At 50.9% G+C, this 27145-nt stretch overlaps 2 protein-coding genes across 8 annotated transcripts in view; one reads left to right on the forward strand and one right to left on the reverse strand.

The window, feature by feature from the left end:
• STK4 (serine/threonine kinase 4) overlaps positions 1 to 27145 on the forward strand; it is a 127552-nt gene that overhangs the window by 81288 nt on the left and 19119 nt on the right. For 5 of the 7 annotated variants that reach the window (XM_019943905.3, XM_019943908.3, XM_019943910.3 and 2 more), the window contains one exon: positions 5087 to 9404. The exons of the other annotated variants lie outside the window; for them this stretch is intronic. In XM_019943905.3, the coding sequence (XP_019799464.1) occupies positions 5087 to 5245 (159 nt within the window). In that variant the 3' untranslated portion in view covers positions 5246 to 9404. Of the gene's footprint in view, positions 1 to 5086; positions 9405 to 27145 lie in introns of those variants that run through there. 7 annotated transcript variants of the gene reach the window in all.
• Positions 11838 to 17316, reverse strand: KCNS1 (potassium voltage-gated channel modifier subfamily S member 1). Its single transcript, XM_033841239.2, has 2 exons — positions 16276 to 17316; positions 11838 to 14015 (listed from the first exon to the last, which is right to left on the reverse strand). Exons 1-2 carry the CDS (start codon positions 17299 to 17301, stop codon positions 13545 to 13547), a joined length of 1497 nt encoding a protein of 498 aa, XP_033697130.1. The 5' UTR covers positions 17302 to 17316; the 3' UTR covers positions 11838 to 13544.

Below are 27145 nucleotides of genomic sequence, written 5' to 3' on the forward strand. Positions count from 1 at the left end.
GCCTCGTTGCCAAGGCAGGATGAAACTCTCCTGTATGTTCTGATGTGTTCAGTTTAGCTTGACCCTGCTGATTCAAGATGGGCTCACTGTCAGTGTAATTCCTGTGACTTGTTGCTTGTGATGAAACACCAGCCAGATCTTCTCAGTTGTTCTCTAGGCCACTTGTGCAACTGACATGGACACGCCATCATTCAGAATCTCAGGGTTGCTAAGGCCATTTGAGAAGAAATCACTTCCCATCAGCCTTCTGGCTCGGTCCTAATGCCGGCAATCTGAGGACCTTGCTGTCGTCTGGCCCAGAAGAAACAAGCCAGGTCCATCTGATTCGGGGTTTCTCACACAGAGTTCGCTAGAGACGCCTCTGTGAGTGGGCGTGTGTCCTGCACCACACTGTGAGCTCGTCACATTCAGCTCTTACAGCAGCAGCAGCTGCTATATTACTCACCTAGTTCCTCCATTTGCCAAGAAAGGACTTAAGGTGACAGCTTCCATTTATCTACTTTCTTTCTGCGCACCAGGCGCTCTGTTTTATACTTTACCAACACCTCTAAGCCTCACAACTTCCCTTGTAGGTGAAATACTTTTGTCCTCCATTGAAGAAGCAGGCAGGTGTGGCACACATTAAAGACTTGCCCAGGGCCATCCAGCTCCCAAAGGCAGGGCACCCGTGGAACCAGGGCCATCTGACTCAAAGCCACTGCTCTCCCCCAAACCCAGCTGCTCCTCCAGCAGCCTTTCTAGATAAGACGGGCTTGCTTGCTTGCGGGAGAGGGCTTGCTTGAGTTCTCTGAGGAGTTCACATCTGAGCTAAGGCCAAAAGGATAAGGAAGAACTGGCGACAAGCCATCCAGGCAGGAGGATCATTAACTGCATAGCTGTTGAGGCCAGAAAAGTGTGGCCTGTCTGACGATCTGAAATAAAGCATAGCTAGAGGGTCCTGAGCAGCAGCAGTCATGAAGTTGGAGGGGATGACAGGCCGGAGACGTAGGGCCATTGTAGCCCCTGGTGAGTTGTTGGATTTTATTCTAAATGCAGTAGGCAACATACGGGCGGCTCATTTCTGTATTTTTAATTGTTTGTTGCTGGGAGATGATGGTGGCCTGAATTGAGGGCTCGGAGGCAGAGATGAGAAAAGTGGTTGGATTTGAGTTATACCAGTATTTCAGAGACTAGATCGAAGGACTGTATGTGGTCAACGGGGTGGTGACAGAAAGGGGAAAATCGGGGATGATTTTGAGCACCTGGGAGGATGGGGGTACCATTCCTGAGATGGGGAAGACCAGGGGGTAAGGAGAAGAGGTTTGGGGATGAAGGAGGATGAGACTCAAGAGTTTTAGTTTGGATGTGTTAAGGGACGGAGGTAGCCAGTAGGATCTGATCAGGGTGTGTGAGTCTGGAGTTCAGAGGAGAACTCTGGTCTAGAGATGGAATTGTGGGAATCACAGTGTAGAGAGGAAGTTTCCGTCCTAGGGTTTAGATGAGACACCAAATGGTGATATTCCCTTTAGCTAGTGAAAGCCGCTCAAACTACCTGTGTGGCTGGTATGAGCATTTACTCCATCAGGATGCTGGCTGCAGCGAACTGTGGAACCACAGCTGTTCTACTGCAGGATATACATTTGAAATTTATTTATGCCACCAAGGACCAGGAAGGTGAAACGCTACACTTGGCGCCAGAAAACCATTCTCTGAGCTTGTTTTCAGAAAAATCCATATCTGGATGGTGTGACTGGCTGGCTGTGTTCTAATAGGTCAGTTGTAACTTAAGCCCCAAGGGCCTTAGGGCAAGTAAATTAGCCTGAAGGTAGCTGAGATAAAGCCAGGGTGCTTGTTGTTGCCCCCAGATTAGAATCAAGGGCAAAAGAGCTGCAGAGAAATTGGAAACCTAGAAGAAGCCTTGACCAGAGACAGGCAGCGATTACTTTGTGAGAATTTCACTGCCAGGAAAAGGAGAAGGAAGGTGTAGGATCACGCTTATCCAATTGAGGGCTTATAAGAAATGCCTGAATAGCTTCTTTAGCACCTGAAGTCCTGCGCCTCCCCTCCCAGGGGGCCTGATCCAGTAGCTCTGGCTGGGGGCTCAGGAGTCGGTATTTTCAACAAGTGGTTCTGATGCAGGTGATCCACGGATCGTACTTTGAGAACCACTGAGTTTCAGGAGACCTTTGAGATCATCTAGGCAGCCCTCTCTTACAAGTGGGGAAACTGAGGCCTAGGGAGGAGGTGGTGCTTGCCTGAAGTGGCAGGACAAGTTGGCAAGCTAGTGCAGTTCCACCGACTTCCGTTTCTTCATCTTGCAGTTAAGTCTTTATCCAAATGGACGGGTCAGAAGCGAGCCTCCCGTCCCAACTCCCAGCTCGCCTTCCTTCACTGTATTTTCTTTCTTTTCTTTTCTGTAACACCTTCTAATCTAAGAGTCATTTACTAATTTACCGTGTTAATTGTCATATGTCTGTCTCACCTCACTAAGATGTAAGCTTCGTAAGGGCAACGATTTGGGGAGCTTTTCGTTTCTCTTCCCACTGAAGGATCCTATGTGCCTTCAGTACATAGTGCCTGGCCTAGAGTAGGTATTCAGTGAATATTTGATGAATGGTTGGATGAAAACTATTTTGTTAAACTATACAGACGTTAACGGGCATTGTGGGAAAGTGCCAGCCCTTAGGCATTGTTAACCCAAAATAGAGTAGAATGTTCTCTTTTCCACTCCTTTTTTTTTTTTTGTGGTACGCGGGCCTCTCACTGTTGTGGCCTCTCCCGTTTCGGAGCACAGGCTCCGGACGTGCAGGCTCAGCGGCCATGGCTCACGGGCCCAGCCGCTCCGCGGCATGTGGGATCCTCCTGGACCGGGGCACGAACCCGCATCCCCTGCATCGGCAGGCGGACTCTCAACCACTGCGCCACCAGGGAAACCCTACAATAACGGTTATTAATAACAACAGGGATAGCTATCATTTATGGCATGTTTACTGTCCACCAAATACATACGACATGAAGTCCTACACTAAGAGCGCCACACCTATTATGAACTCGTCCAATTCTCTTTTCACCCCAAGGGTGGAGGAACTGAGATTGTCTGTTTTCCAGAGGAGAAAAGTGAGGCTCAAAAAGGGCAAGTTATTTGTCCAAGGTTACACAGCCAGTGCAGTTAGGATCCGTCCTTAACCACCAGTTGCATTCAGTATTAGGTTTAGGGTGTCCTCTATTTGGAGAAGGAATCGAAAAAGCTAAAGACGAGGCAGGCATCACCCTCCGGGGTGTCCCTGCACCAAGGACACCAGCCTCCAGGATGGTGTCAAACCACACAGGCTGGAAGGCAAGATGGATATTTTCAGCCCGACTTTCCAGCACTTCCACACCCTCTCAAGTCTTTCCATTCTCACATTACAAAGAACCTTCCGTCTTGAACTGTGAGGCTTTTCTCACTTCTGAGACCACCTCCCTGAAGCGGACCAAGGGACATTCCTGTGGTGACAGGTCACTAAGCCATTTCTAGGGAGGCCACTGCAGTGCTTCCCTCTAAAGGGAAGAGGGGGACAGAAAGAGGCTCCTTCACCCACCTTTCGATACCCTTTCCCTGGTGAGGCTTCAGGAAGGGGCTGAGGGAGCCAGTGATTCTATAAATCTCCTGTGATACTTGAGTGAGCCTTCTGAGCTCCTGAAACACTGTGCCTGTTACACTGGCTGTGAGCTCACAGAATTTCTCACCACCTGCTGTGGAGAATGTCGGCATTCATTCCCGCCCCTGCCAGCCTGGCCTGGCCTCGCTCGGATGCAGTGAACACTCCACACATACGGCAATGGCCACAAGGCCACTTGCCCGACAGCTGCAGACACAGGTGGAAGATGGGCCCCCCTGGGCTGTAGCCAAGATTGTGTGTTGTCACACTCATTGCCATCTTTAAGCACACAGGGCACCAGGCACTGTGCCGACCACCCGACAGCCACGGTCTTATTTGATTCTTATAATAAACACGATGAGGCCCTGTGGCCCTACTTCTGTAGAGGAGGAAGCCCTGGAACAGTCGGTCCCTGGCGTGAGTCTCACAGCATCTGCAGAGGCAGAGCCACGTTTTCAACACAGGCTGAGTTGGTTCTCAAACCCGTGCTTTTGTGAGTCTGCCTGCCCCCAACGCTGGTTAAGAGCAGGGCCTCTGGGTTTGAATCTTGACTCTGCCACGTCTCGGCCGTGAGACACTGGGCAAATCACTGAGCCACCCTCTTCCTTGGCTTGTTCTTCTGTGACATAGGGATAATAATATACTGAAATCACAGGATTGTCATGAGGATTAAATTAATTGACGTGTAATGTATGTCAAGCACTTGGTGTCTGGCGCATGGAGAGCGTTGTGTAGGTGCTTGCCTTTAGTATTAACTTAGATATCAGGGCCTCTTTTTCCTTTCTGCAGGACGGAAACTTCATCTCAGAAGTTTCAGGGCTTCTCCAGCTCGCCCCCCGTCCCACCACCCCCACAGAGGGCTTGTGTCTGTATTCCCAAGACACTTAGGTAGATCATCCGTGTAAAGTGCTCACTTAGAGTGGTGCTCCCAGTAAATGCTAGCGGTGACAAGGATGACAGTGCCGAGACTCGGGGGTGTGGGGAGACGGGGGCCGGAGGAGAGCATCTGCTGCTCCGCGAGCATCTGTCCTCCCTGGTGTAGGGTCCCGAAGGAGACATGGCCACCGTGCAGATGCCCACGTCACGGGTAGGACGAGAGCCAGGAGGCAATCGTTATGCTGCATATACCAAGTTACTCTTACTTTAGTGCCCTAACAATGAATCCAATGTAATTAATTTACAAGAGAGGGGAGATGAAAGTCTCATTCATTAAGTTCCTGGTCAAGGAACAGTAAATCAAAGAGATTAACACTTAGAGCTCTTCCCAGGGGAATTCCTCGGCGGTCTAACGGTCAGGACTCTGCACTTTCACCGTTGAGGGCGCGAGTTCAATCCCTGATCAGGGAAGTAAGATCCCACAAGCCGCATGGCACGGCCAAAAAAAAAGAACTCTTCCTGGGATAAGTTGTCTCAAAAAGCCACTGACCTGGATCTTGTCATGACTATACTTTCTACCTCCCTTGTAGCTGAAGAGTTGGACAGTAGAGGACCTTCAGAAGAGGCTCTTGGCCCTGGACCCCATGATGGAGCAGGAGATTGAAGAGATCCGGCAGAAGTACCAGTCGAAGCGGCAGCCCATCCTGGATGCCATTGAGGCCAAGAAGCGGCGGCAGCAAAACTTCTGAGGGAGGCCAGGCCGGCAGGGCCCCAGGCCGACGGCGAGCTCTGGCTCGCTCGCCCCTCCAGCTGCCTCCATCATCTCTCCAGCCCCTCTGTGAACTCAGGAACGTGCGCCAGTGGCCAGGGCTGCCGTGCCGGTCAGCGCGCCGCCCTGATGTGTGCATTTAAACTGGGCAGTTATATCATTTCAGAGGATTCATGTGGGCGCTTTGAAACTCAGAGTTTTCAACCCCAGAAACAGAGACTCCTAGTTGAGTGAGAGCTGGGAAAGTGTCCCATTGTCTTTTGTTTTTCTTCTCCCAGTAGCTTTCAGTGGTTCTTTCTGGAAGACTTTAAAAAATATATATAAATATGCATATATATATAAATTATAACTAGATTCCCCACATGGCGTGGTGGCATCTCTGTATAGGTACAGTTTTAAACAGTTGCCTCTTTTCTGTAAGATTATGGTACTATGGGACATGAGGGCAGAGGACACCAGGAGACTGCTGGGGGCACTCCACCCCCTGGAGCCAACCCCACCCTTTTGCAGGGCTGCACTGACAGATTAGGTTAGGGCCTGTTCCTTTACCACGCTTTCAGCCTTGTGCAGGCCATCCTGCTTCTGGAGCTATCAGTGATGCCCAAGGGAAAGCCTTGAGCACCGGTGTTTACTTTCTGAGTCCCGGGAGAAGCCTGGCACGCTCCTTGCAAGACTGGCCTTTGCAGTTTCAACGCCTTTCATCCATCTCCACTCTCCCAACTGCCTAGAGTCACAGCAAAGACACTGCCCAGTGCCTTAAGAGGAGACGTGATCCAGCAAGGGGACAGGCCTGCCAGGAACTCCTAGCAAAGTGGAGCTGTGTTCAGTCTGCAAAAGGGAAAAGGTTTTTGAAGTTCTCATCATCCATGTGGAGATGACACACGTGGCATTTTGCTCCACGTTCCTTACAGACAGGGGTAGAGGGCATTGCTTTTGAGACCCACATTCCAACATGTGACTGTTTTCTTTTCCATTTTACTGCTACGGGGTCTGGAAAGGGTAAATGAATATCAGACTAAGATTTGTTCTCCAGGAGACTCAACCCAGACCCGTAAAATGCCAGAGCTGGAAGGGACCATAGACATCATCTGGTCTAACAGAGGCTTAGAGAGGAGAAGTGACATGGCCCAAATCACAAAGCAAATTAAAGTAAGAGCTGGAATTGGACTTTGGGGCTCCTCACTCCTGCTTCACTGAACCAAGCAGCCCCTTCTTGGAGGGAAGACACTTGTGTCAGTTTTGGTGAAATTGTTTCAGGGAATCCTGCTAATGGAAACTTGCTCTTGCTTTGTCTCTTCAGTAGGGGACTAGCTGTGAAGAGATTCCCAAGGGGAGCCAGATCGTTCAGTTTCAGCCATTCCATGAGCTCCACAGCATCTGCCGGACAGCAGACAGGCATCACGCGGGCAGATGTAGGGCCTAAGGCAGATCAGAGGGCTTTGCAACAGACAGCACTGAGCCATCCGTCTGGAGCCTTGGTTCAAGGCCACATGTCACTTAGTCACACAGCCAAGAGCAGACAGTTGGGAAAGACAACTGTCTTTTTGTTTTCTAGTACCTCTTCCCCTCAGATAGGGGAGCTGTGACTAGGTCGCACCTAAGGATACTGTAATTTGATTCCATTATTGCTTTTGCTACCCAAACCTGGGGATCAGTGGAGAGTCAGGGAATGTTCCTCTCCTGTGGCTGGATTCTGTTCTTTACAATTACAGCAAAAATTACATTTTTTTAAAATGCAAGAGGTTGTTGTCGGTCTGCAGGGCTTGGCCAGCTAAGCAGCCTTGTGGCAGGTACAGACAACAGAGGACAATTCGAGGATCCCGCTACAATAATAAACGGCAGCTAGCGACCATGACCACTTATTATACGCCAGGCACTGCGCTAGGTAGGTAGGCTCTTTGTGGCAGCTCCAAACTTCCCAATAACTCTGTGAATTAAGTGCTTTATCTCCATTTCATAGATGAAGAAGCAGGTTCAGAGAGAAAAAAGTTCTTTCCCAAAGTGGTACAGGTGGTAAGTGGTAGAATCAGGGTTCATAGCATCACCATGTGGGACCAGTATTTACAGGGAAAAGGAAAGTCACAAGTCGTCTTTTTTTTTTTTTTTAATTTTATTCAAGTATAGTTGATTTACGATGTGTTAATTTCTGCTGTACAGCAAAGTGATTCAGTTATACATATATATACATTTTTTTTCACATTCTCTTCCATTATGGTTTATCACAGGATATTGAATATAGTTCCCTGTTTATCCAACAAGTCTTTGCAAAAATGAAATGACCACTTTTCTTGCACAGACTAAAAAACTCTAGCTGGCATTCTCAGGTTGGGAAACCACTGAATTAGTAGTCAAGTCTGACAGCCAAGTGAGTTTTAAAACCCAAAGTATGGAGCATGAATTTTCCTACACCATCTGCTGCGCTAATTAACACTCCTGCCTCAGTCTCTCTCTCTTTCTCTCTCTTTTTTTTAAAGGATTTTGCACTTGGCCAGACAAGAGGGGAATGCCCATTATTCTCCCTTCCTAAGCTAGAGCCAAGTAAAAGAAGGTTCAGTTTTCCCCCATAAATATTCTTGGGAGATGAATCTCTATCTGAGGTTTATTTTGTTTCAAGCATGTGTGCATCCAGAATGCTGGTCCAACAAAGTACATTGCTTTCCAGTCTAGCTAGGCAGAGCCCTTTGGCCAAAAGTCAGTTTAGTTTGGATGAGATGGATTTCCTGACAAGGTGTGTTTGTTTTCTTGTGACAGGAAGGCAGAGAAGCAAATCCTAGTCATTTTTTTCCTTGAATACTAAATTCAGGATAGGTCAGCTGGCTTCCATTGAGCCCTGAGTGTCAGTCATTGCTTGAGCATTTGCGACTCAAGCTTCCAGGGGACTCTGGGCCTCTCACTTGTTCTCTCCTAGGAAACAATGACCCAGACCGAACTGTGTCTTTTAAAAATCTCAGATTCTCCAGGAATATCTTTATTGCTTCCTCACCAGTAATTTTGAAGCAAATTTCCATTTTTCTTTTTCCTTGTCCCTTCTCCCAACCACCAATTGGATGGACGGATGGATTGGTGGACGAATGTTTGGCTTGACGGATACATGGTTAAATAGATAGACGGACACACAGACAGACCCAATACTCCAAAGCAACTTAAGAACTATAGCCTTGACTCCTCCAGACTGTAGGTTCTGATCCAGGAAACATTTATTTAGCACCTGCTGCCAGAGATGTATTATTTATACCATTTAAAATTCAGTTGTGCTTACCAATATCAGGAATGAGAGAGGTGACATCATTACAGATCCTACAGATATTAAAAGGCTAATAACAACTTTATGAATAACTTTATGCTAATAAATTCAACAACTTAAATAAAATGGACAAATTCCTTGAAAGATACAAAGTACGTACCATACCTCACTCAAGAAGAAGAAGATGATCTGAATAACCCTTTATCTATGAAAACTTAATGGCTCTGGGTGATACACGTATTACTGTCCTCGTTTGACAGATAAGGAAACCGAGGCTTAAGAGAGGTAGAGTCTGTTGCTCAAGGTCAGGTAGCTAGAATACGGCAGAGCCAGAATTCAAATCCAGGTCTTCTGATCCTCATTCCAGTGCCCTTTCTAGCATACCACGTTGCCTCTAAAGATTGCAGCTCCTTTTTTACCGGAAAATTGTTCCTGCCCAGTCCACATCCTCTCACCCCATCCTTTCTTAAGCACTATGTCTGTATTTTCACCAGGATTACAGTCATTGTATTTGGAATCCATGTTCTTTTTTGTGTTTGGAAAAAGAAAATCTCTTCTACCAGCTTGCACTCAGACCAACTTGGAAAAAAAAAAAAGCTTAAATGCTGTTGCAGAGTACAACTTAAAAATGTGAAGTTTGTAGCTTTAACTTTTTGTAACAAAAACTAATAACACTGGCTTAAGAGCCGACTTGAAATGCTATTTTATAAAGTTTGGATGTAAATAACCAATCGAGGTCAGCAGTTTGTATATGTATGAGACATAGCTTCCTCCACTGCCTTTTTTTAAAAAAATTGAGATGCTTCCTATGTGCTTTTATGTTAGAATTGTTGTTCTCCCTCCTTCCTCCTTCCTCCACCTTGTCACCTTTGTTTTAAATAAACTGTCATTTGGACCAGAGTCTATCCTCTTTTTAGAAATGAGAGCCTCCATCTATAGCCTGGATGGTGGTATTGTGAAACTTTGTGACATCGACTCTGTGGTGTGTTTATTCTGGAATCCAAAGCCAGGGTAGAGGTAGGTGGCGTAGGAAGTAAACTTTTGTTGGACACCTACTGTGTGCCAGGCACTGAGCTGGTTGTCAGGGAGTTAAAGATGAACCAGGCACAGCTCTTGCAGGCCACCTGGGGAGTCGGTTCAGCCCACAAGCATATAACATTGGAAACACTATGGTAGAAGAAAGTACACAACCTGTGGACACAGGAGGGAGCAACAATCGGTTCTGCTAGGATGTCCAAGGAAGCTTTTCTGGAGGAGGTAATACATCCTGAACTTTAAAAGTGAGGAAGAGACGGCCAGGTGGAGAAGGAGTGAGAAGTGAGGGAGATGAGGCATCCTGGGCAGAGGGACCAGCCTATACAAAGGGTCTGGTGTGAGAGTCTGGACATAGGATCACCTTGGCATCCTTCATCTCTGTCTGTCATTGATGAAGCCAGGCCATGCACTGCCCAGCATTCAGAGGGGATCGGCTGGGTCCTGCCCATCCTTATCCAGAAACAATTCCCTAGCCTGAGCCTGGGTTCTCTTAGTCTTAAAAATTTACTCCAGGGCTTCCCTGGTGGCGCAGTGGTTGAGAGTCCGCCTGCCGATGCAGGGGACACAGGTTCGTGCCCCGGTCTGGGAAGATCCACATGCCGTGGAGCGGCTGGGCCCGTGAGCCATGGCCGCTGAGCCTGCGCGTCCGGAGCCTGTGCTCCGCAACAGGAGAGGCCACGACAGTGAGAGGCCCGCGTACCGCAAAAAAAAAAAGAAAGAAAGAAAGAGGCCCTGGGAGATGTGACACACACAGAGGAGAAGGCAACGTGATGACAGAGGCAGAGACTGGAGGGAGGAAGCCACGTGCCAGGAAATGCTAGCAGCTGACAGAAGCTAGAAGAGGCAAGGAGAGGACTCTACCCTGGAGCTTCTGGAGGGAATGTGGCCCTGCTCACACTTTGATTTTGGAATCTGGCCCCCAGAACTGTGAGAGAAATAAATTTCTCTTGTTTCAAGTTTGTTTCATCGTTTGTGGCAATCGGTTACAGCAGCCACAGGAAACGATACACCTTCCAATGAATTAATTTTTTTTCTTAAGGAAGTCAGTTTCTGTTGCTTGCAAACAAAGAACTCTAACTGTAACCGTTGTTCATCATTTCACTTATTTATTCTAATGAATTACCCTTTTTGATTAACTTAGTGACCTGCTGGATTCCTATCACTTACAACCCGTGCCTAATCCAAGACTGGAACCCGAGAATGTGGATTCTGAGTCACTCCACGTATCACCCACCATCCCCAGTCACCCAGAAAGCATGCCAGGCAGCCAGCTTCACACAGGCAGAAACAGGCCCCTGGGCCCAGTCTCTCTATTTGCAGAATGGTTTTCACTGATACACGGGAGTGGGAGTGCGTCGTTGCCTTTCTACCAGGGCCACACACAGCCTCATGATGGATGCAGGTCAGATGATTTTTCCCTGAGCTTTCCTCACACCAGCTCTAGGGACTCAAAGTCTGGAAGCTATCTGGCTCCTTGGTGTATGTCCAGCAAGACCACAAGGGTGGTGCATGCAGCCCTTCTGGTCTCTGTGCTCCGACCCGAGCAGAGCTGGGCCTAGAAGTTAGGAGGTGAGTGTGCAGGAGGGCTGGTGTGTGTGTGTGTGGTGAACTCATAGGCGACCCTTTGGCTTAGCTCCAGTCTCTGCTCCAATCTGGAGACTCAGAATCCACCCACATGTAGGGGCCTCCTATGTACCAGGCCCTGTGTATGCCACAGGGCCTCTGCACATGCTGTTCCCTCTGCTTGACACGCTTCCAGGCACCCTCATTGCCTAATTAGGTATTTATCCCTAGGATGAGATAGTCACTCGCTCAGGAAAGTCTTCTCTGACCTCGGTTAACGGTCCCTGCTCCATTACGCGCTTATAGTTCCCTTTACTTCATAAAGCTATTACATACTTATGGGGTTATTGAATTAAAATCCATCTCCCCCACTAGTCTGACGCTTCATGAGTATAGGAATATATATTTTGTTCCCCACTGTATCTCTGAAACCTAGTAAGCAGCTGATAAATAGGAGGCCAGGTGGGTAAAGTAAACCTGAGAAGTGGCGGGGCTCACACCGTGGGGTCTGTGTGTATGAGGAGGTGGGTGGGAGGGGGACGCTGTGGGGAACTGGAGAGCCTGCGCTTCGCCCAAAGGCATTTGAATTTTAAAAAATACACTAAAAATACCGTTCAGCCAAACAAAACACGTCTGCAGGCCACACGTGAAGCCCCAGCTTATGCCTCTTCTCAAAGATATTTGTTGAATGATTGAGTAAAGAATTTACAAGGAAGTCATTTTTATTTTTTTATTTTATTTTTTTAAAGATTTTTTTGATGGGGACCATTTTTAAACTCTTTATTGAATTTGTTACAATGTTGCTTCTGTTTTCTGTTTTGGTTTTTTGGCCACGAGGCATGTGGGATCCTAGCTCCCCGATCAAACCCGCACCCCCTGCATTGCAAGGCAAAGTCTTAACTACTGGACTGCCAGGGAAGTCCCAGGAAGTCATTTTTAAATCCTCAAAGAGCAAGGAGGAGGAGAGAGGCAAACTGAAAGGATCTCCTTTGCGGTCTTGTCTCTGTCCTCTTAAGGACAAGGTCTCTCTATTTCCTCTTTCTCCTCAGTGCTCCACATGTAGTAGGCTGTACAAATTGGTTGATCTATTCAACGTTTACTAAATACCTGCTCCACGCAAAGCCAGGTTCAACCAGACAGTGTCTTCCATCTTGGAGCTCAGTGTGGTGGGACAGAGCTACAGTCCGGCAATGACACGATAGCGATGGCTTTCCCAGCCACAGTATGTGGAAAGGGCTGCAGGACTTTCTCAGCAAATAGAGAGAGGATTCAGCAGGCGAGTATAAAACATGTGGCCCCAGCAAGGATGAGAGGGCTGGACCTGGCCACAAGGGACAGGAGGCTCAAGCGTTTGCCCGGATGGTGACCCAAGGGAGGGCTGGAAGTCTGCGTCATGGGCAGAAGGGAACTGCCAAGATCAGCCTGGGGGGATCTAGGGAAGGGGCGACAGGTGTCGATGCATGGCAGCTGCTTGCCACCAACACTTCAGAGCTGAGCTGGCTTTAAATCAGTGCTCCATTTGGCTTTCATCTCCCTCTGGGGCACAGATTGTGACCATCTAATAGATGGGCTGAACTGTGGAAATGGAGTAGGTCCTAGCATAGCTGGTCTAGACCTCAGGCCTCAGGCCAGGGCCCCTTCAGATTTTCTGTATCTTAAGCCAGCCCTTGGAGGAAGCTTCAGGACTATTGTTTAACAAGTCTTGCCCATCCACTAAGGGGGCAGCCTCCTACCTAGTCCTTCCTTTAAGACCTCATCTTTGAAAGCTGACTCCTGTTGGAAGCTCCTGGAAAAGAACCACAGCTGAGGTCCAGGAGCCTACATCTGAATCCCCTGCCTGGTCCTTTCCCTAGCTCTAAAAGAAGGTTATAACTCTATGAACCAACTCTGGGGGTTCCATGAACCCCCTACAACCACATGCAAATTTTGTGAGGGCAGAAGAAAGACCAGTGGAAGGAACATTGCCTTGGCAGAGACCCACGAGCTGGGATTCCAACCCTGGCTCCACCACTTCTAGTGGTGCGGCATCTGGGCAAGTCATTGTGCGTCTCTGAGCCTGTTTCCTCATCTGTGAAATGGGGACGATTCCCATCCTCCAACAGAGGGCCAATGTGACATGGCTAACAGACAGAAGGCGCTCAGGAATTGTTAGCGTCCTTTTGACTTTCCCTCTTTGGCTCATGCCTGCACTGTAGGTGGCTTGGAGGTTCGTCTAGAAAGGTCTCTGGGGTGCTCCCCAGGCTCACAGAATCTAGGGTAACACTGTGCTGCCCTGCGCCTTTGGAGGAAAGGACCCGGCCTCCAGGTGTCATTTCTGAAGCCAGAGTGAGTGATACTGAGAGGCCATGCCACCAGGAAGAACTTAAGCAGGGGAGGGATCTCTGCTCTGTTTCAGCTCACTGCAGGGGTGTGGGAAGGGGGGCGCGGAGCCCTGGTTTTAATAAACCTGAGAGTTTGGAGGCCCACTAGTGGCCTGAGCCTCCAGGTCTTCAGATCTTCCCTCCTGGGAGGTCTCTCGGGAGGTCTCCAGAGACGCCTCCGACACTCCGTCAACGCTGCTCAGCAAGTCCTCAAACTCCCAGTGGTCACTGTTGCGCACGGCAGCCTCCAGGGCCTTCTGGCGTCGGTAGAAGTGGGAGAACTTGTTGAAGATGATGGTGATGGGGAGCGCCACCACCAGGATGCCCCCGAGGATGCAGCCCGACGCTGCCAGCTTGCCGGCCACTGTCACCGGCACCACATCCCCATAGCCCACGGTGGTCATGCTCACCGTGCCCCACCACCAGCAGGCCGGGATGGTGTCAAAGCCCACATCCTCCTCCTTCTCGGCTGTGTAGGCCACGCAGGAGAACACAGACACACCCACGGCCAGGTACAGCAGCAAGATGCCCACCTCACGGTAGCTGTGCTGGAAGAGAATGCGGGAAGTCAGAGTTGGTGAAATTACAGACCCGGTATTGGGCACATGGGGAAACTGAGACCCAGAGAGTAGAAGGGGCAGGTCCAAAGTCACAGAGCAAAGTGGAGCTGGTGCCAACACCCAGGTGCCCTGCCTGCACACTAAGGTCGTTCAACTACAGTAGCCAGCAAATCGCCCTGAGACTGAACACAGGCCTGATTTCTGTTGTCCAAAGTGCCTGCCTGCTAAACCATGGCTGTTTCTTCTAATGCAGGGGCCACTGGTGGGGCCAGCCAGTTGATGGAAAGCTGGTGATTTTTACACTGTTGCAGAACCAAGAGAGAACCGCAGTTTCTATGCCACAGTGTAAAGAGCTGGTTTCATGTCCTTTTGACTGGTCTCTCCCATTTCTGTTAAGTACAAAAGTATTTTCTGCCTCTCGAGGAAGCTAAGAGGATATATGAGTTCCCTGGACCACCCACTGGATGCACTAGCCTGTGGGTGTGTATACTTGTTCTGCCCCCAACGCCTTACGGCACTGATGCTCGAATAGGGCAGTTCTGTCCCCCAAGGGACACGTGGCAACGTCTAGAGACATTCTTGGTCGTCACAGCTGGGAGAGGTGTGCTACTGGCATCTAGTGGGTAGAGGCCAGAGACGCAGCTAATCACCCTACAATGCACAGGACAGCACCCGCAACCCAACAAAGAATTATCTGGCCCCAAATGTCAGTGCTGAGGCTGAGAACCCCTAGTCTGGAACAGGGCCTCCCAAACTATAAGGTGCAGAGAAATCATGTAGGGGGAACTAACTGAGTAGGTCTGGGGTAGGGCCACAGGTTTTGCAAACTCCCAGGTAATTAGGAAGCTGCTGCTGGCCAGGGGCCTGGCTTTGAGTAGCAAGGCTCTCATCCAAAGTCTTACACCCGTGCCCTGGACGCTGCAGCTTTGATCAGCACTCTTCTCCTTCCCTGCAGAAAAAGCTAGCAGCATCAGGCCCTGGCTTCCTGCATGGTGGAGGCAAGGCAGAGTTCTGGGGTGGACTGTCCCTGGAGAAATGCTCAGTTCAGGGGTCTGGCTAATGGAATTCCCTCTACCTGCCCTAGCAGTCTGCCCAGGTCGCCCTGCCTGCACCCAGCATCCCGGCTGTCCTGCCGTGAGAGCATGCAAACGGCTTTCCTAAGCCACGGGTGGAAGGGGTCCTCCAGCACATTTTAGGGATTCTTAACAGGGTTGCATGGAGCTTTGGGAGAAAGCGGTGCTAGGGTCAGGACCAGGTGGATGCTTCTCTGGGCTGCACCACTTATTTGCTGAGGAACCTCTGACAAGTCCTGCACCTCTTGGAGCCTCAGTTTCCACATCTGCAAAGGAGTCACAAAAATACTTGACCCTGTTTAAACCTCTCACAGGATCCCCTATTCCCACAGGAAAAAGACCAAAATTGCGGGCCAAGAGTTGACGACCCTTCAGTGCCCTGTGCCCCACTCACCTCTCCAACCTCCTCAGTGGGCACACCCTTCCCTCCATGTCCCCCTCCCAGCATCATCCTTTTCCCTCTCCAGGCCTTCTTCCAAGCTGTTCACGTTGCCTCCCTCCCAAAACCAGGCTAATTTCACCCCCTTGAGGGTAAGCTTGCCAGGGCAGTGATTCACCCCCAGTGCAGGTCCTGACACGGGGCGGGTGCTCCACAAATTGCAACCAGGCTTTAAAAAGGCAACCCTCCAACCTCAGCTTCTTCATCTACGGGAAGGGAATAAATAATAGCATGTTCCTGAGGAAGCTGTCCTGAGGATGAAATCGATGACGGATGTGAAATTGGCATAGAGTTAGCAGTCAGTAAGTGTTAGCTCTGGGGCTGTTGCTAGACTTAGCCTATGAAGGGTGACCTATGGGTACCTGTGCTCCCTGATAACGCCAGCACGAAGGCTCAGCAGAGAAGCCAGTGAGCATCCTGCTTGGCGTATTTTTGTGATGTCTGACAGATAGATCCAAAGTAACCTTTGTCTTGTTTTTGTTATTGTTGTTTGTTTTTGTCTTTTGGTTTGGTTTTGGAAAGAAAGACAAGCAAAGCTCTGCCTCGGTTTTCCGTTTCTCTCCTGGGAAACAGGTTAACAGAAAGACCCTTCTTACAGGGCTATTGGGAAGGTAGGACTGGATGTGAAATGCACACCCGGTGCCTAGCCCCGTGTGTCTGGACACCACAGGCTTGGAAGTTCCCCTGCTAACCTGCCCCATGGTTACACCCGCCTCCCCGAAACCCCTAACCCTACCTTGAGCGTTGCACCCAGCGAGCGCAGCCCAGTGGAGTGGCGCGCCAACTTGAGCACGCGGAAGATGCGCATGAGACGGAACACCTGCACCACCTTGCCCAGGTCGCCCAGCTCCTCGCCACCCGCTCCGCCCCGGTCTTGGAGTGCCACGCCAGCCAGCAGCGTGAGATAGAAGGGCAGCACGGACACGATATCGATGAGGTTGAGCGGGTGGCAGAAGAAGTTGCGCGTGCTGGGCGCTAGCAGGAGGCGCGACGACACCTCGAAGCTGAACCAGGCGATGCAGAAGTACTCGAGGTGCCGCAGCACCGGGTCGTCGCGCAAGCCTTCCGCCCTGCGGCCCGCGGCCACCGCGGCCACGGCGGCCGCTGCCTCGCGGGCCTGGTACTCGGGCAGGCTGTGAATGCACATGGCGGCGATGGAGGCGAGCACCACGCCGATGGAGACGCAGCTGAAGAGCTTGCTGGGCAGCGAGTAGCCCGGGTTCTCCATGGTGAGCCAGAGGCGGCGGCGCAGGCGGCCGCAGCGCACCGCCCGGTAGTGCGCTAGCTCTCGCTGCACGTCAGAGATCTCTTCGGGGCACGGGCCCACGCTGCTCAGCGTGTCGCTGTCCTCGTCCCAGACGCGCGGTCGTGCCACGCGCCGCTCCAGGTAGCGCGCACGGCAGCACGTGGCCAGCGCGCTCTCGCCCAGGCCCCAGTAGTCGGCCTCCTGGCCGAAGGCGAAGACGCACTGCTCGTCGAGCACGTGCAGGCGGCCGGTGCGGTAGAAGTGCAGCAGGCTCAGGAAGAAGCCCGGGTGCCGATCGAAGTAGAACTCGCGCGCCGCCGCATCGTAGTCGTCGCACAGGCGTCGCGCCTGCTCCTCCGACGCCGCGGCCTGCAGGCGGCCCAGCCGCGTGCCCGGGAACCGCGCCAGGGCGCGGGCGCTCAGCCGCCGCCGCACGCCGCCCACGTTCACGCGCAGCGCCTCGTCGCTTCGCCGCCAGGGCACCCGGGCTCCGGGCCCCGGGCACTCGCTCACCATGGCTGCCGCGCGCTGGCCTGCGGACAGGGGATGGGCACGCTGAAGGGGGCGTTCCCGGACGGCCTCCCTTCCACGAAGACCAGGTCTAAATCCCCTCCCTGCTCCATCCCCAGCCAGGGGCGTTGGAGGCGCTATGTGAAGCGTCTGGTACGCCATAGGCACACAGTGTCAAGTGCCCTCCGGACTCAAGAGTCAAGCTTGGGTTTGAATATCCCTCACTCCCCACTCCCCCACTGGGGTCCTTGGCCAAATCACTGAGAACTCCCCCCACCCCTTCATTTTCATAAAGTGGATGCTGAGATGTCCCTTGGAGGACTATGAAAGCTGTAGGACGGCAGGATGTCCTGACCCCCGCTGGCCGCTCATTCAGGACGTCTCCTTGCCCAGACTGGGATTTTCGCATTCCAGAGGCTTCCTATGGGACCGTGCGCAAGCTGGCACTCTGAAGCTGGGTTTCCTCCTCTACACAGCGGGATAGTGAGCATTACTATCTAGGGTCGTTGAGAGAATCCGTCTAGACCAGAAGTTCTTAAGGTGTGTTCCCTGGACGAGCAGCTTCACCGTCACCTGGGAGTTTGTCACAGATGCAGCGTACTCTCAGCCTGCTCTGGACTTGCTGAATCAGAAACTCAGGGGATGCGGTCCAGCAGTCTGTGTTCCAACGAGCTTGGAGGGTGATTCTGATGCCTGGTCAAGGTTGAGAGCCATTCGCTTAGCCTATTTAAAGCATCTGTAGCGTCAGCCTGATTGAAGTTTGGCACTCTTGTGTGACCATAAGCAAGTCATGTCACCTCTCTGAGCTTCTGTCAAGTGGAGCTAAACATATCCCCCTCCAAGTGTGGTTAGAAAGATGAAATGACCTTGAATGCCTGGCTCCCAGAAGGGGTGTCGTAAGTCATGCAGCTGTTTGTCTCCTGGCGTCAGGCAAACCCGGGTTTAGAGCCATCCTTGATGCACCTGGAGCCTTGAGGAAGATGCTTTTCTCTAGGTCTCAATTTCTGGCACGATGCACAGTTCACAATGCGGACAGTAGCACCTGCTCCCGAGGAAGGCGGGAGGATTAAGGTAGGCTATGGAAGTGCTCGGCCTTAGTGGATGCTCAGGAAATGTCAGATCCTTCCGCTGCTTACTGTCTCCAATTTCTGCTGGAATTGAGGGCTAGTGACTCACCTCCTGTGCCTCAGAAATCTCATCTGTGCTGTGGGTTCGGTAATGCCTGCTTCCCTTGGGCGGACGGGGGACTGAGTGTGTATCAAGCAGCTGGCCCAGTGCCTGGCAGGGAGCGGGCAGGGTGCCCTTCACTTACCCTGGGCTTGGTGTTTAAGGCGGTCAGGGTTTCGTCCTTAGCTCTGTCACCTGTGTGACCTCTGGCCAGTCTCCTCCAGCTCTCGGTTTTAGCTCCCTTATCTCCAGAATGGGGATAGCAGCACTTCTGGTGAAGGGTTATTGTGAGTGTGTGTGCAAAGCCCCCGGAACACAATGGGTGCTCAATAAATGTCAACCCCTTGCACTTCCCTCATCAGACGTAGGCTCAGATTCTGAGTCTGCCACTTACTAACTGTTGACCTTGAGCAGAATCATGCCCCTCTCTGAACTTCGGTTTCCTCATCTGTAAACTGGGGAACATCATACTTCCCATAAGAAGTTTTGAGGATTAAATGAGGTAGACTGTTTATCGGCAGCACAGTCCCTGGCACATAATTTGTGCACAATAAATACATACGTGAGGCAGCTCCACGCCTTCCCCTCCTGCTTGGACTTGGTGTCAAAAGATGGAGTTTCTAATCTCGTTCCATCAACCATTAGGTGCAGGACTGTGGGCAAATCGCTTTCTCTTTTTTTCTGGAACTCACCTCCCTGCTCTATGAAATGGGATGATTAACTTAACAAACCTTCCCTGCCTAGAAGCTGAGGATCAGTAAGAAAGATTAAGTGATTTGCTCAAATTACCCCGCTAGCCCATGGCACAGCTGAGGTTGGAAACTAGGCTTTTGGAGTCAAGACTCCCTCCACACATTTATTTTGAGCACCTACTATGTGCTGGTGATTTCGCTGGGCTCCAGATACACTTCGCGGGGTTAATCCCTCCACCAACCCTGCCAGGGAGGTTTTCGAATCCCATTGTGATGATGAGCAGACAGGACAGCCCAAGCCCGGCCAGCCCCACGTTGCTCCCTCCTGGGTCGGGGTTGGTGGGGGGGTGTCTCATAGCGGGGACACGGGCACCGGGACCCAGGGCAACCTGGCCTCCCATTCTCGCAGCCCCCGCCCCTTCCCCGTACCTTGCCTCCCCCCCACCCCCAGGGAGGTCCCTTACCTGTCGCGGCCCCTGTAGGGGGTCCGCCGGCCGCGTGGTCCCGGAAGGTGCCGAGGCTGGGGAGCTGCTGGCCGCGCCCGATGTCTCTGCCCGGAGGCCCCGCTGACTCCTCCTTCCCCGTTTTCCTCCGTCTGTCCCGGTGGCTGAGGCCGCATCGATCGCTGCCCGGGGAAGGAGGGAGGCCGCGGGCTGTCGGAGGCGGGGGTTTCTATTCCTGACTCAGTTGGGGAGAGGGGGGATGTCTGGAGACGGGACCCAGCCAGGGCATCCCCCCACAAGTCAGGGGCCAGGGGATGAGGGGTAATTTAAGGGGCGGGGGTCCCTCTAGAGAGGGATTTTGGCCGGAGCTTCTGTGACAAAGGAACAACAACAACGGCAGCAGCAGTAATAATAGCTTCCTTAACTGAGTCCTTAGTATGGGCCAGGCACCAGGCTTCAGGTGACTTATCTAAGTTATTCCTGACACAAACGACATGCACAGCGTCTTCTGTTACCCATTTCAGAGACAAGCCCCAGTCATTTGCTCAGGGTACTTAGCTAGGAGTTGTGGACCTGGGATTGGAACTCACATCTTCCAAGATTTCCGCAGGGAAATCTTGAAACAGATCAAGCCTGAAACAGATCATTTTGCCCCTGAAGTTCAGTGTCATCACCTGCCCATAGATTCCTGATTCGTGGTGCCGAGGGTAAGAGAGAACTGTGCCAAAGAGTTTTGTCAAGGTTGTGTAAACCACAAGCATTTATTAAGCACCTACTGTGTGCCTGGTTGGGGAGAGGGTCCTGAAGATTAGGACCTGGGTACAGGAAAGGATCCCTACTTTACAAATATGGTTAATAATAATGATTTATCTATTGAGCTCTTACCTTGGGCCCAGTATTCTACAAACCTCATCTCTTAAACTGCAAATATATCTGTGGTGTAGGTGCTATTATTGATATTATTCCAATCTCACAGATAAGAAATGTAAGGCTTTGAGAGGTGAGGTGACTTGCTCAAGGTCATACGGTTGACTTCTGAGTCCTCTAGGCCATCACTGTCCAATAGATGTAATGTAAGCCACATATAGAATTTAAAATTTTCTTATAGCAACATTTAAAAGCAGTAAAAAGAAATGGGTGAAGTTAGTCTTAATAATGTATTTTATTTAACCAAAATATTATAATTTCAACATGGAATCAATAAAGCAATTATTAACGAGATATTTTACATTTTCATTTTTGTGCTAAGTCTTCAAAACCCAGGGTATTCGTTTGTTTGTTTGCTTTTTAAATAAATTTATTTTACTTATTTATTTATTTTTGGCTGCATTGGGTCCTCGCCACCGCGCGTGGGCCCCCCTCCATCTGCGGCAAGCGGGATCCACTCTCTGTTAAGGTACACAAGCCTCTCACTGTGGTGCACCCCCCAGTTGCGGAGCACGGGCCCTAGGCGCACAGGGTTCAGTAGTTGCAGCACATGGGCTCAGTAGTTGTGGCTCATGGGCTCTAGAACGCAGGCTCAGTAGCCGCGGTGCACGGGCCCAGCCGCTCCACGGCATGTGGGACCCTCCCGGACCAGAGCTTGAACCCGTGTCCCCTGCATTGACAGGTGGACCCTCAACCACTGCGCCGCCAGGGAAGCCCCAGGGTATTAGTTTTTTATTGCTGTGTAACAAATTACCACCAACTTAGCAACTTAAGGCAATACAAAATTTATCATCTCATAGTTTCTGGGGGTCAAAAGTCTGGGTGTGGCATGGCTAGATTCTCTACTCAGGGTCTTACTAGGTTGCAGTTAAGGTGTCAGCCAGGGTGGTGGTTCTCATCTGGGTTTGGGCTTCTCTTCCAGCTCACAGATTGTTGGCGGAATTTGTTTCCCTGTGGTTGTAGAACTGACCTCCCTCTTTCCCTGCTTGCTGTCTGCTGGGGATACTCTCAGCTCCTAAAGGCTGCCTGCGGTTCCTGGCCACGTGGGCCCACAGGCAGTTGCAACATGGATGTTTAAATCCTCCCAGGCAAACCGGAGTGCTGTGTGAGCAGCCAGAGAAGATGTTCTGCTTTTAAAGGACTCCACTGCTTAGGCCAGGCCCATCCAGGACAGTCTCCCTTTTACCTACTCTCAAAGAGGAGGAGAGTATACAGGGGTAAGGGTCACTGGGAATCATCTTAGAATTCTGCCTACTACATTCACCTACAGTAAATCCCAGTTTGGGTTAATCACATTTCACGGGCACAGTAGCCACTTGTGGCTAGTGACTACCATATTGGACAGTGCATCTCTGGGCTGTGCCACTTCAGTTCTTCCCTGAAAATAAGAGATTATGCCTACAGCCCGTGCTCTGCAACAAGAGAAACCACCGCAATGAGAAGCCCATGCACCGCAACGAAGAGTAGCCCCTGCTCTCCGCAACTAGAGAAAGCCCGTGTGTAGCAACAAAGATCCAACACAGCCAAAAATAAATAAAAATTTAAAATAAAAGAGGTTAGAGCAGGAAGATGCTCTTGTCTGATTCCCTCATTTTACCAATGAATAAACAGAGGCCTCCTAGGGAGGAAACAAATTTTTAAAATTTTAATTTACTTTAATAAATTGAAGTATAATGTTCTTATAGTGAAGTGCGTAAATCTTAAGTTACAGCTGAATGATTCTTTTTTACATATCTATGCATCTGTGTGGCAGTCACCCAGGTCAAATATAGAATGCCACCAGCACCCCAGTAACCTGGGGGTGGGCAAATATATCTAACTGGGGACATTACTGTTGGTGTCATACTTGGTGAATTCTTACTAAAACTCAATGTCTTGGCTTGACTCCCCCTCCTTCAGGAAGTCTTCGCTGGTCTCCAGGCTGAGTTAGGTCCCTCCTGGCCTCCCGTGGTCCCCTGGATTCCTCCAGTCTGATGCATAACATAAACTCTGTAGCTAGGGCTCTGTCTCAGCCTCCAGTGCGGGAGCTCTGTGAAGGCACAGCCTAGAGCCTGTACTAAGTGCTCAGCAAATATTTCGCGGATGAGGGAGGGAAGAAAGCGAGATTGGAATTTGAAGGCCCAGGCTCCTGGACACAGGTGTCCAGCCTCCCACCGGATTTTCCAGAAGGGCGGTGGAGACAAGCAGTGGAGATGCAGCTGGATGGGCTGGAATTTGGTAGCTGAGGACAGAACTGACACTGCAGAGACCAAAGCACAGACCTTATGGAACAGTAGTAAGTTAGGCAGGAAGCTAAGCAGGTGACTCTAGAACGGTCTGTATAGTTGCTGCCACCTGTAGCCAGAGAAGCCGTGACCTGTGATCTGCTGCCTGCAGCTGTTCCAGGCAACTAGCTCAGAACTCAAAGCCTCAGGACATGGGGCCCTTGGCAGCCAAATCCTAACTGGCTCGTGTGGGAGTCTCTTCCTCCTGATGCCTTTCAGGAAAGGAACCCAGGGCAATGAGTGGCACACCATCAGACTCAGGCTCTGAGCACCTAGAATTAAAGCTGGTCACTCGTGCTTCTTGGGTCTTGGGTCTTGTAATCCCCATTTTTCAGATGTGGAAACTGAGTCTTTAGCGCCAGAAGGAATTTTCAAATTCCTTCTTTTCAATAATTACAGAATGTAATTATTGTGGTCAATAAGGTTGTAAGCTTTGGTGTCAGACTCCTCGGGGTTGAATCCCGGCTCTACTAGTTATAAGCTGTACAACCTTGGCCAGATTAACCTCTTTGTGCCTCAGTTTCCTCGTACATGGCATGGGCAAAAATGATAAAGCCTACATAGTAAAGCTGTGAGGACTTAATGAGATTATACAGGTAAAGTAATGAAAATGCCACCTGGTCCAGGGTAAGTGCACCGTGATTTTAACTGTGGCTGATTTTATCAGTATCTGAGGAGGAACATGATACGGTTCAGTTCTGGCTGTTTCATGTCTTAGCTCAAAGCTCCGCCCCTTCATTGTCAAATGGGAATAACGATACCCACCTTTCTTGGGCTTATCGGGTGGATGAAATGATCTTTTAAAGTGTGAAGCATACAGTGGGCGTTCACTAAAGGATAATAATCATTATCTGAATTAGACAAGCTCTTAGTGTGATAAATCTGTAAGGAACAACGCCCAAATCTCACTGACTTCCTATCACAAACATTTATTTCCCTCTCGCAAGTTTGAAGATTGGCTGGAACACCTCAAGTTCAGGCCTGCCCCTCCCCACCAGGTATCTTTCATCTGAGACCAGTGGCTTCTAGGCAAGTTCTTCTCATGGCAGAGGGTGGAAGCCCCAAGAAGCCTGGTGCCTTGCCTCGAAACTGGCACACTGTCACCTGCACCCCTGTCCCATTAGCCAAAGCAAGTTCCAGGGCCAAGCCCCCGATCACTAGGCAGGGGATGTGTACTTTCCTCCACAAAAGCCAGGGTCAGGTTGGGGAGGGAAGGGGAGACTATGGGCAAAGAATACAATGTACCGTATTCTCTGTGTTAACCACGTGAGTTTATAGATGGGCAAACTGAGGCCCAGAAAGAGGAAGGGAAATACCCAAGCTCTTGGCAGTCAGTGACTCCCTGATTGTTCTCCATCTTCTCCCCTCCCAGGTCTCACCTTGTATCCATATAATTAGCATTTGCTACTTTTGAGTCAACGGTTCAGCCATTTGAATCCCGTGAGAAGGATGTGGCAGTGAGGAAGTAGAATCCTTGCATCTTCCAACAGGGCCAACAGAAGCCCAGAGCAGTGACTCACCTGTGATGACACCGCAAGGTCAAAGGAACAAGGGGAGAAGACCCAGGATCCCCCACTTCATCCCCAGATTCTATCAGGACACAAATGGAGACCCAGCAGATAAAGCAGGGAGGAATCTGCTCGCCTCCTTTCCCACCCCAAAGTGAGTCCTGGGGAAGAGGGAGAGTCAGAAATCCAGCTCTCTGGGTCCAGGAATGTCCCTTGGGGTGGCTCTCATTCCCTCATGGACACCCCCACTCATTAAGTCCTGACTATGACCAGGCCCCCAAGAAATAGAGGCCAATGATGTATCGTCCAGTGATGGAGACTGACCCACCCATAAATAATGTGTATACACTTATATGTCTCTCTGTTCACAACACGTATGCTATACACTTAGGCATATATGACTGTGTATGTATAATTATGTGTGTTTATACTTATGTGTGTAGGCATGTGTTTATAACTTATTTGACTATGTGTATATGTCCCAGGTCATACATCCCAGTTCATTATACATGTATGTGTATGTCATTTACACACAACCACACACCCAGAGCAACACAGACACAGATCTATTCACATAACCACTGAAAACATTGGTCAGTCACTTACTGTTTACCAGGGACTGTGCAGGCTTTTTACATCCGAGATGCCCAGATGTTTGAGGGGTGGGAGTAAGGGGGGCGGGGGGAGGTGTCTTTTAAACAGAGGTGTTTGGGCTTTCACAGACAACACTGTGTCTGTCTCCACTGTCTGAAATCCTACTGAGTCCCGGGCCGATGTCTCATGGGAGAGAATCAGGGGAGAAAGGGACGTGTGAATTAGGGGGAAACCAGCGTGTCCCATTGAGCCGTGACACAGGTCCGACGTGGGCTCAGGTTCTGTGGGCGACAGCCCTCATCTCTGTGCAGCTGGGCTGGGTTTTGGGGTGTCCTCTCCCAGTGCCCCCAGAAGCTCTCCTGAAGTGCCCACTTAGGCGGCACTTACTGGATGCCAGCACCTTATTCCTCAAGACTTTGTTTACTCTTAGGAGAGTCATGCGACCTCATTTTCCAAGGAGTAAGCTGGGAGGGTGAGTTTGCCTGATTCCAAAGACCTGCATCCAAATGCCACCTGTGACACTAACTCAGAGTCCTGTCCTTGGCCTTGCGCAAGTGGTTTCCCGGTGAGCCTCAGTTTCCTTATCTCTAAAATGGGGCTAAAGATAGTCCTGACCTCACAACATGGCCATGAGAGGAACGTGGTGATGGTGCCTGAATCACAGGAGCACGGCCCTGGCCTTGGAACTCGCCAGCATCCTTCCCTCGTCAGCCTGGGGGCCTCTGGGCACTCTCCTTCCCAAAGCCGCTCACAGCTCTGAGGAAGGCTCGAGGGGCAGAGAGGATGCAGAGAACTGCTCCCCAGGGCCCTGTGGAGGAGGGAACCTGCCCCCACGACTGTCTCTTTCCCCCAAAGCAGGGCCAGGGCTGCCCGGTTGTATGTAGGTCAGAGTGTTACAGCCCCAGAAGGGATGGAGGTGGAGGCATCGCCCGAGCTGGGAGGCACCTGTGTAGCTACCCCAGCAGCCCCAGCCTCCCGCGCCTGTTGACAGGTCAGACCCAGCCTTTTGGAGGAGGCGGAGGAGAAGACAGGTAGGGGTAAAGCTTCCTCCAGACAGATCCCAGATCCCAGAAACCACACCCCCTAGTCAACTCTGGAGGCCCTTACACAGATTGGGCTGGGGGACAGAGAAGGCTGGAGAATGACAGAAACGAGATGGACAGGGGGCCAGACCAGGCCTAGCTGGCCACAGAAGGTGACAGAAAGAGTCGTCTCCCTGCCATGCGAACCCACAGATCCAGACACCTCCATGGAGACAACCAGAGAGCGGGGACCTCCGGTCCATCTCCTCCCCTCCCCAGAGGCACAGGGAGACGCGTGTTCTCACATGGACAGGCACACAGGCTCAGGCACACATGTATGCGGTCGTTCCTAAGGATACATGTGCAGATGCAAACCACGCAGACAAGCAGGCACAAAGATACACGTGTACATAGAGACAGACACAGGTGTGTAAACACCATCTGACACTCAAATGTGTAGACAGGCACAGACAAGCACAAGGAAACTGGCAGGAGGACATTTACAGCCACCCATGCAGGCAGGCTTACAGGCACAAAGCTAAACAGACAAAAGGCAAGCTGCTGGAAGCACTAAGAAACAGGCACACTCCACACACACACACACACACACACACACACACACACACTGCACTGCTTGCTTTCCCCCAAACCCTTATTCTCCCCTACGAGGTAGAAACCACCTCTATGCCTACCCATACTCACCTCCCTTCCTCCTGCCCAAGGTAGCAGGCACCTGGCTCTCCAAAGCCAGGAGGGCCACCAGGAGAAGGAGGCTGTGGGCCCTCATGTTTCTGTTGCCAACACCTAATGAGGTGGAACCCAGAGGCCCCTAAATTAACATCTGCAGCCTCAGGGAGGCTAGAGCAACTGAGTCAGGGGAGGAAGGAGAGGGGCTGGATGGAGCGGCATGTGTCTGCCTCATCCTGGCCTCACCCCCTGCTCAAGAGCCTCTGTGCAAGGGTGCTTGTGCAAGAACTGATGGTGGGTGGGACAGGCCCTGGGCGCCTGGGGCTAGGATCCAGTCCTGCCTGTATCACCGACTTGGGCTGTGATTTGGAGAAGCCTTGTTCCTCTTCGGACCTCAGTTTTTCTCATCTATATAAAGAGCGAGGATTGTTGAGTCAGATGCTCCCTTTCCTGGTTCTCTAAGACTTTGAAGCCCCAGCAATGGCCTAGGCAGAGGATAAAAGTCAGCTCTGAATGGCCAGGAGGGGTTTGCAGAGTTCTGGGTGC

The sequence above is a fragment of the Tursiops truncatus genome, chromosome 15, assembly GCF_011762595.2.
Source record: "Tursiops truncatus isolate mTurTru1 chromosome 15, mTurTru1.mat.Y, whole genome shotgun sequence".
Taxonomy (NCBI): Eukaryota; Metazoa; Chordata; class Mammalia; order Artiodactyla; family Delphinidae; genus Tursiops; species Tursiops truncatus.

Coding starts and splice junctions, on each gene's coding strand:
- KCNS1 (XM_033841239.2), bottom strand. CDS start 17,301: ATGGTGAGCGAGTGCCCGGGGCCCGGAGCCCGGGTGCCCTGGCGGCGA. Junction 14,016..16,275: donor CGCTGGGTGCAACGCTCAAG/GTAGGGTTAGGG, acceptor ATTCTCTTCCAG/CACAGCTACCGTGAGGTGGG.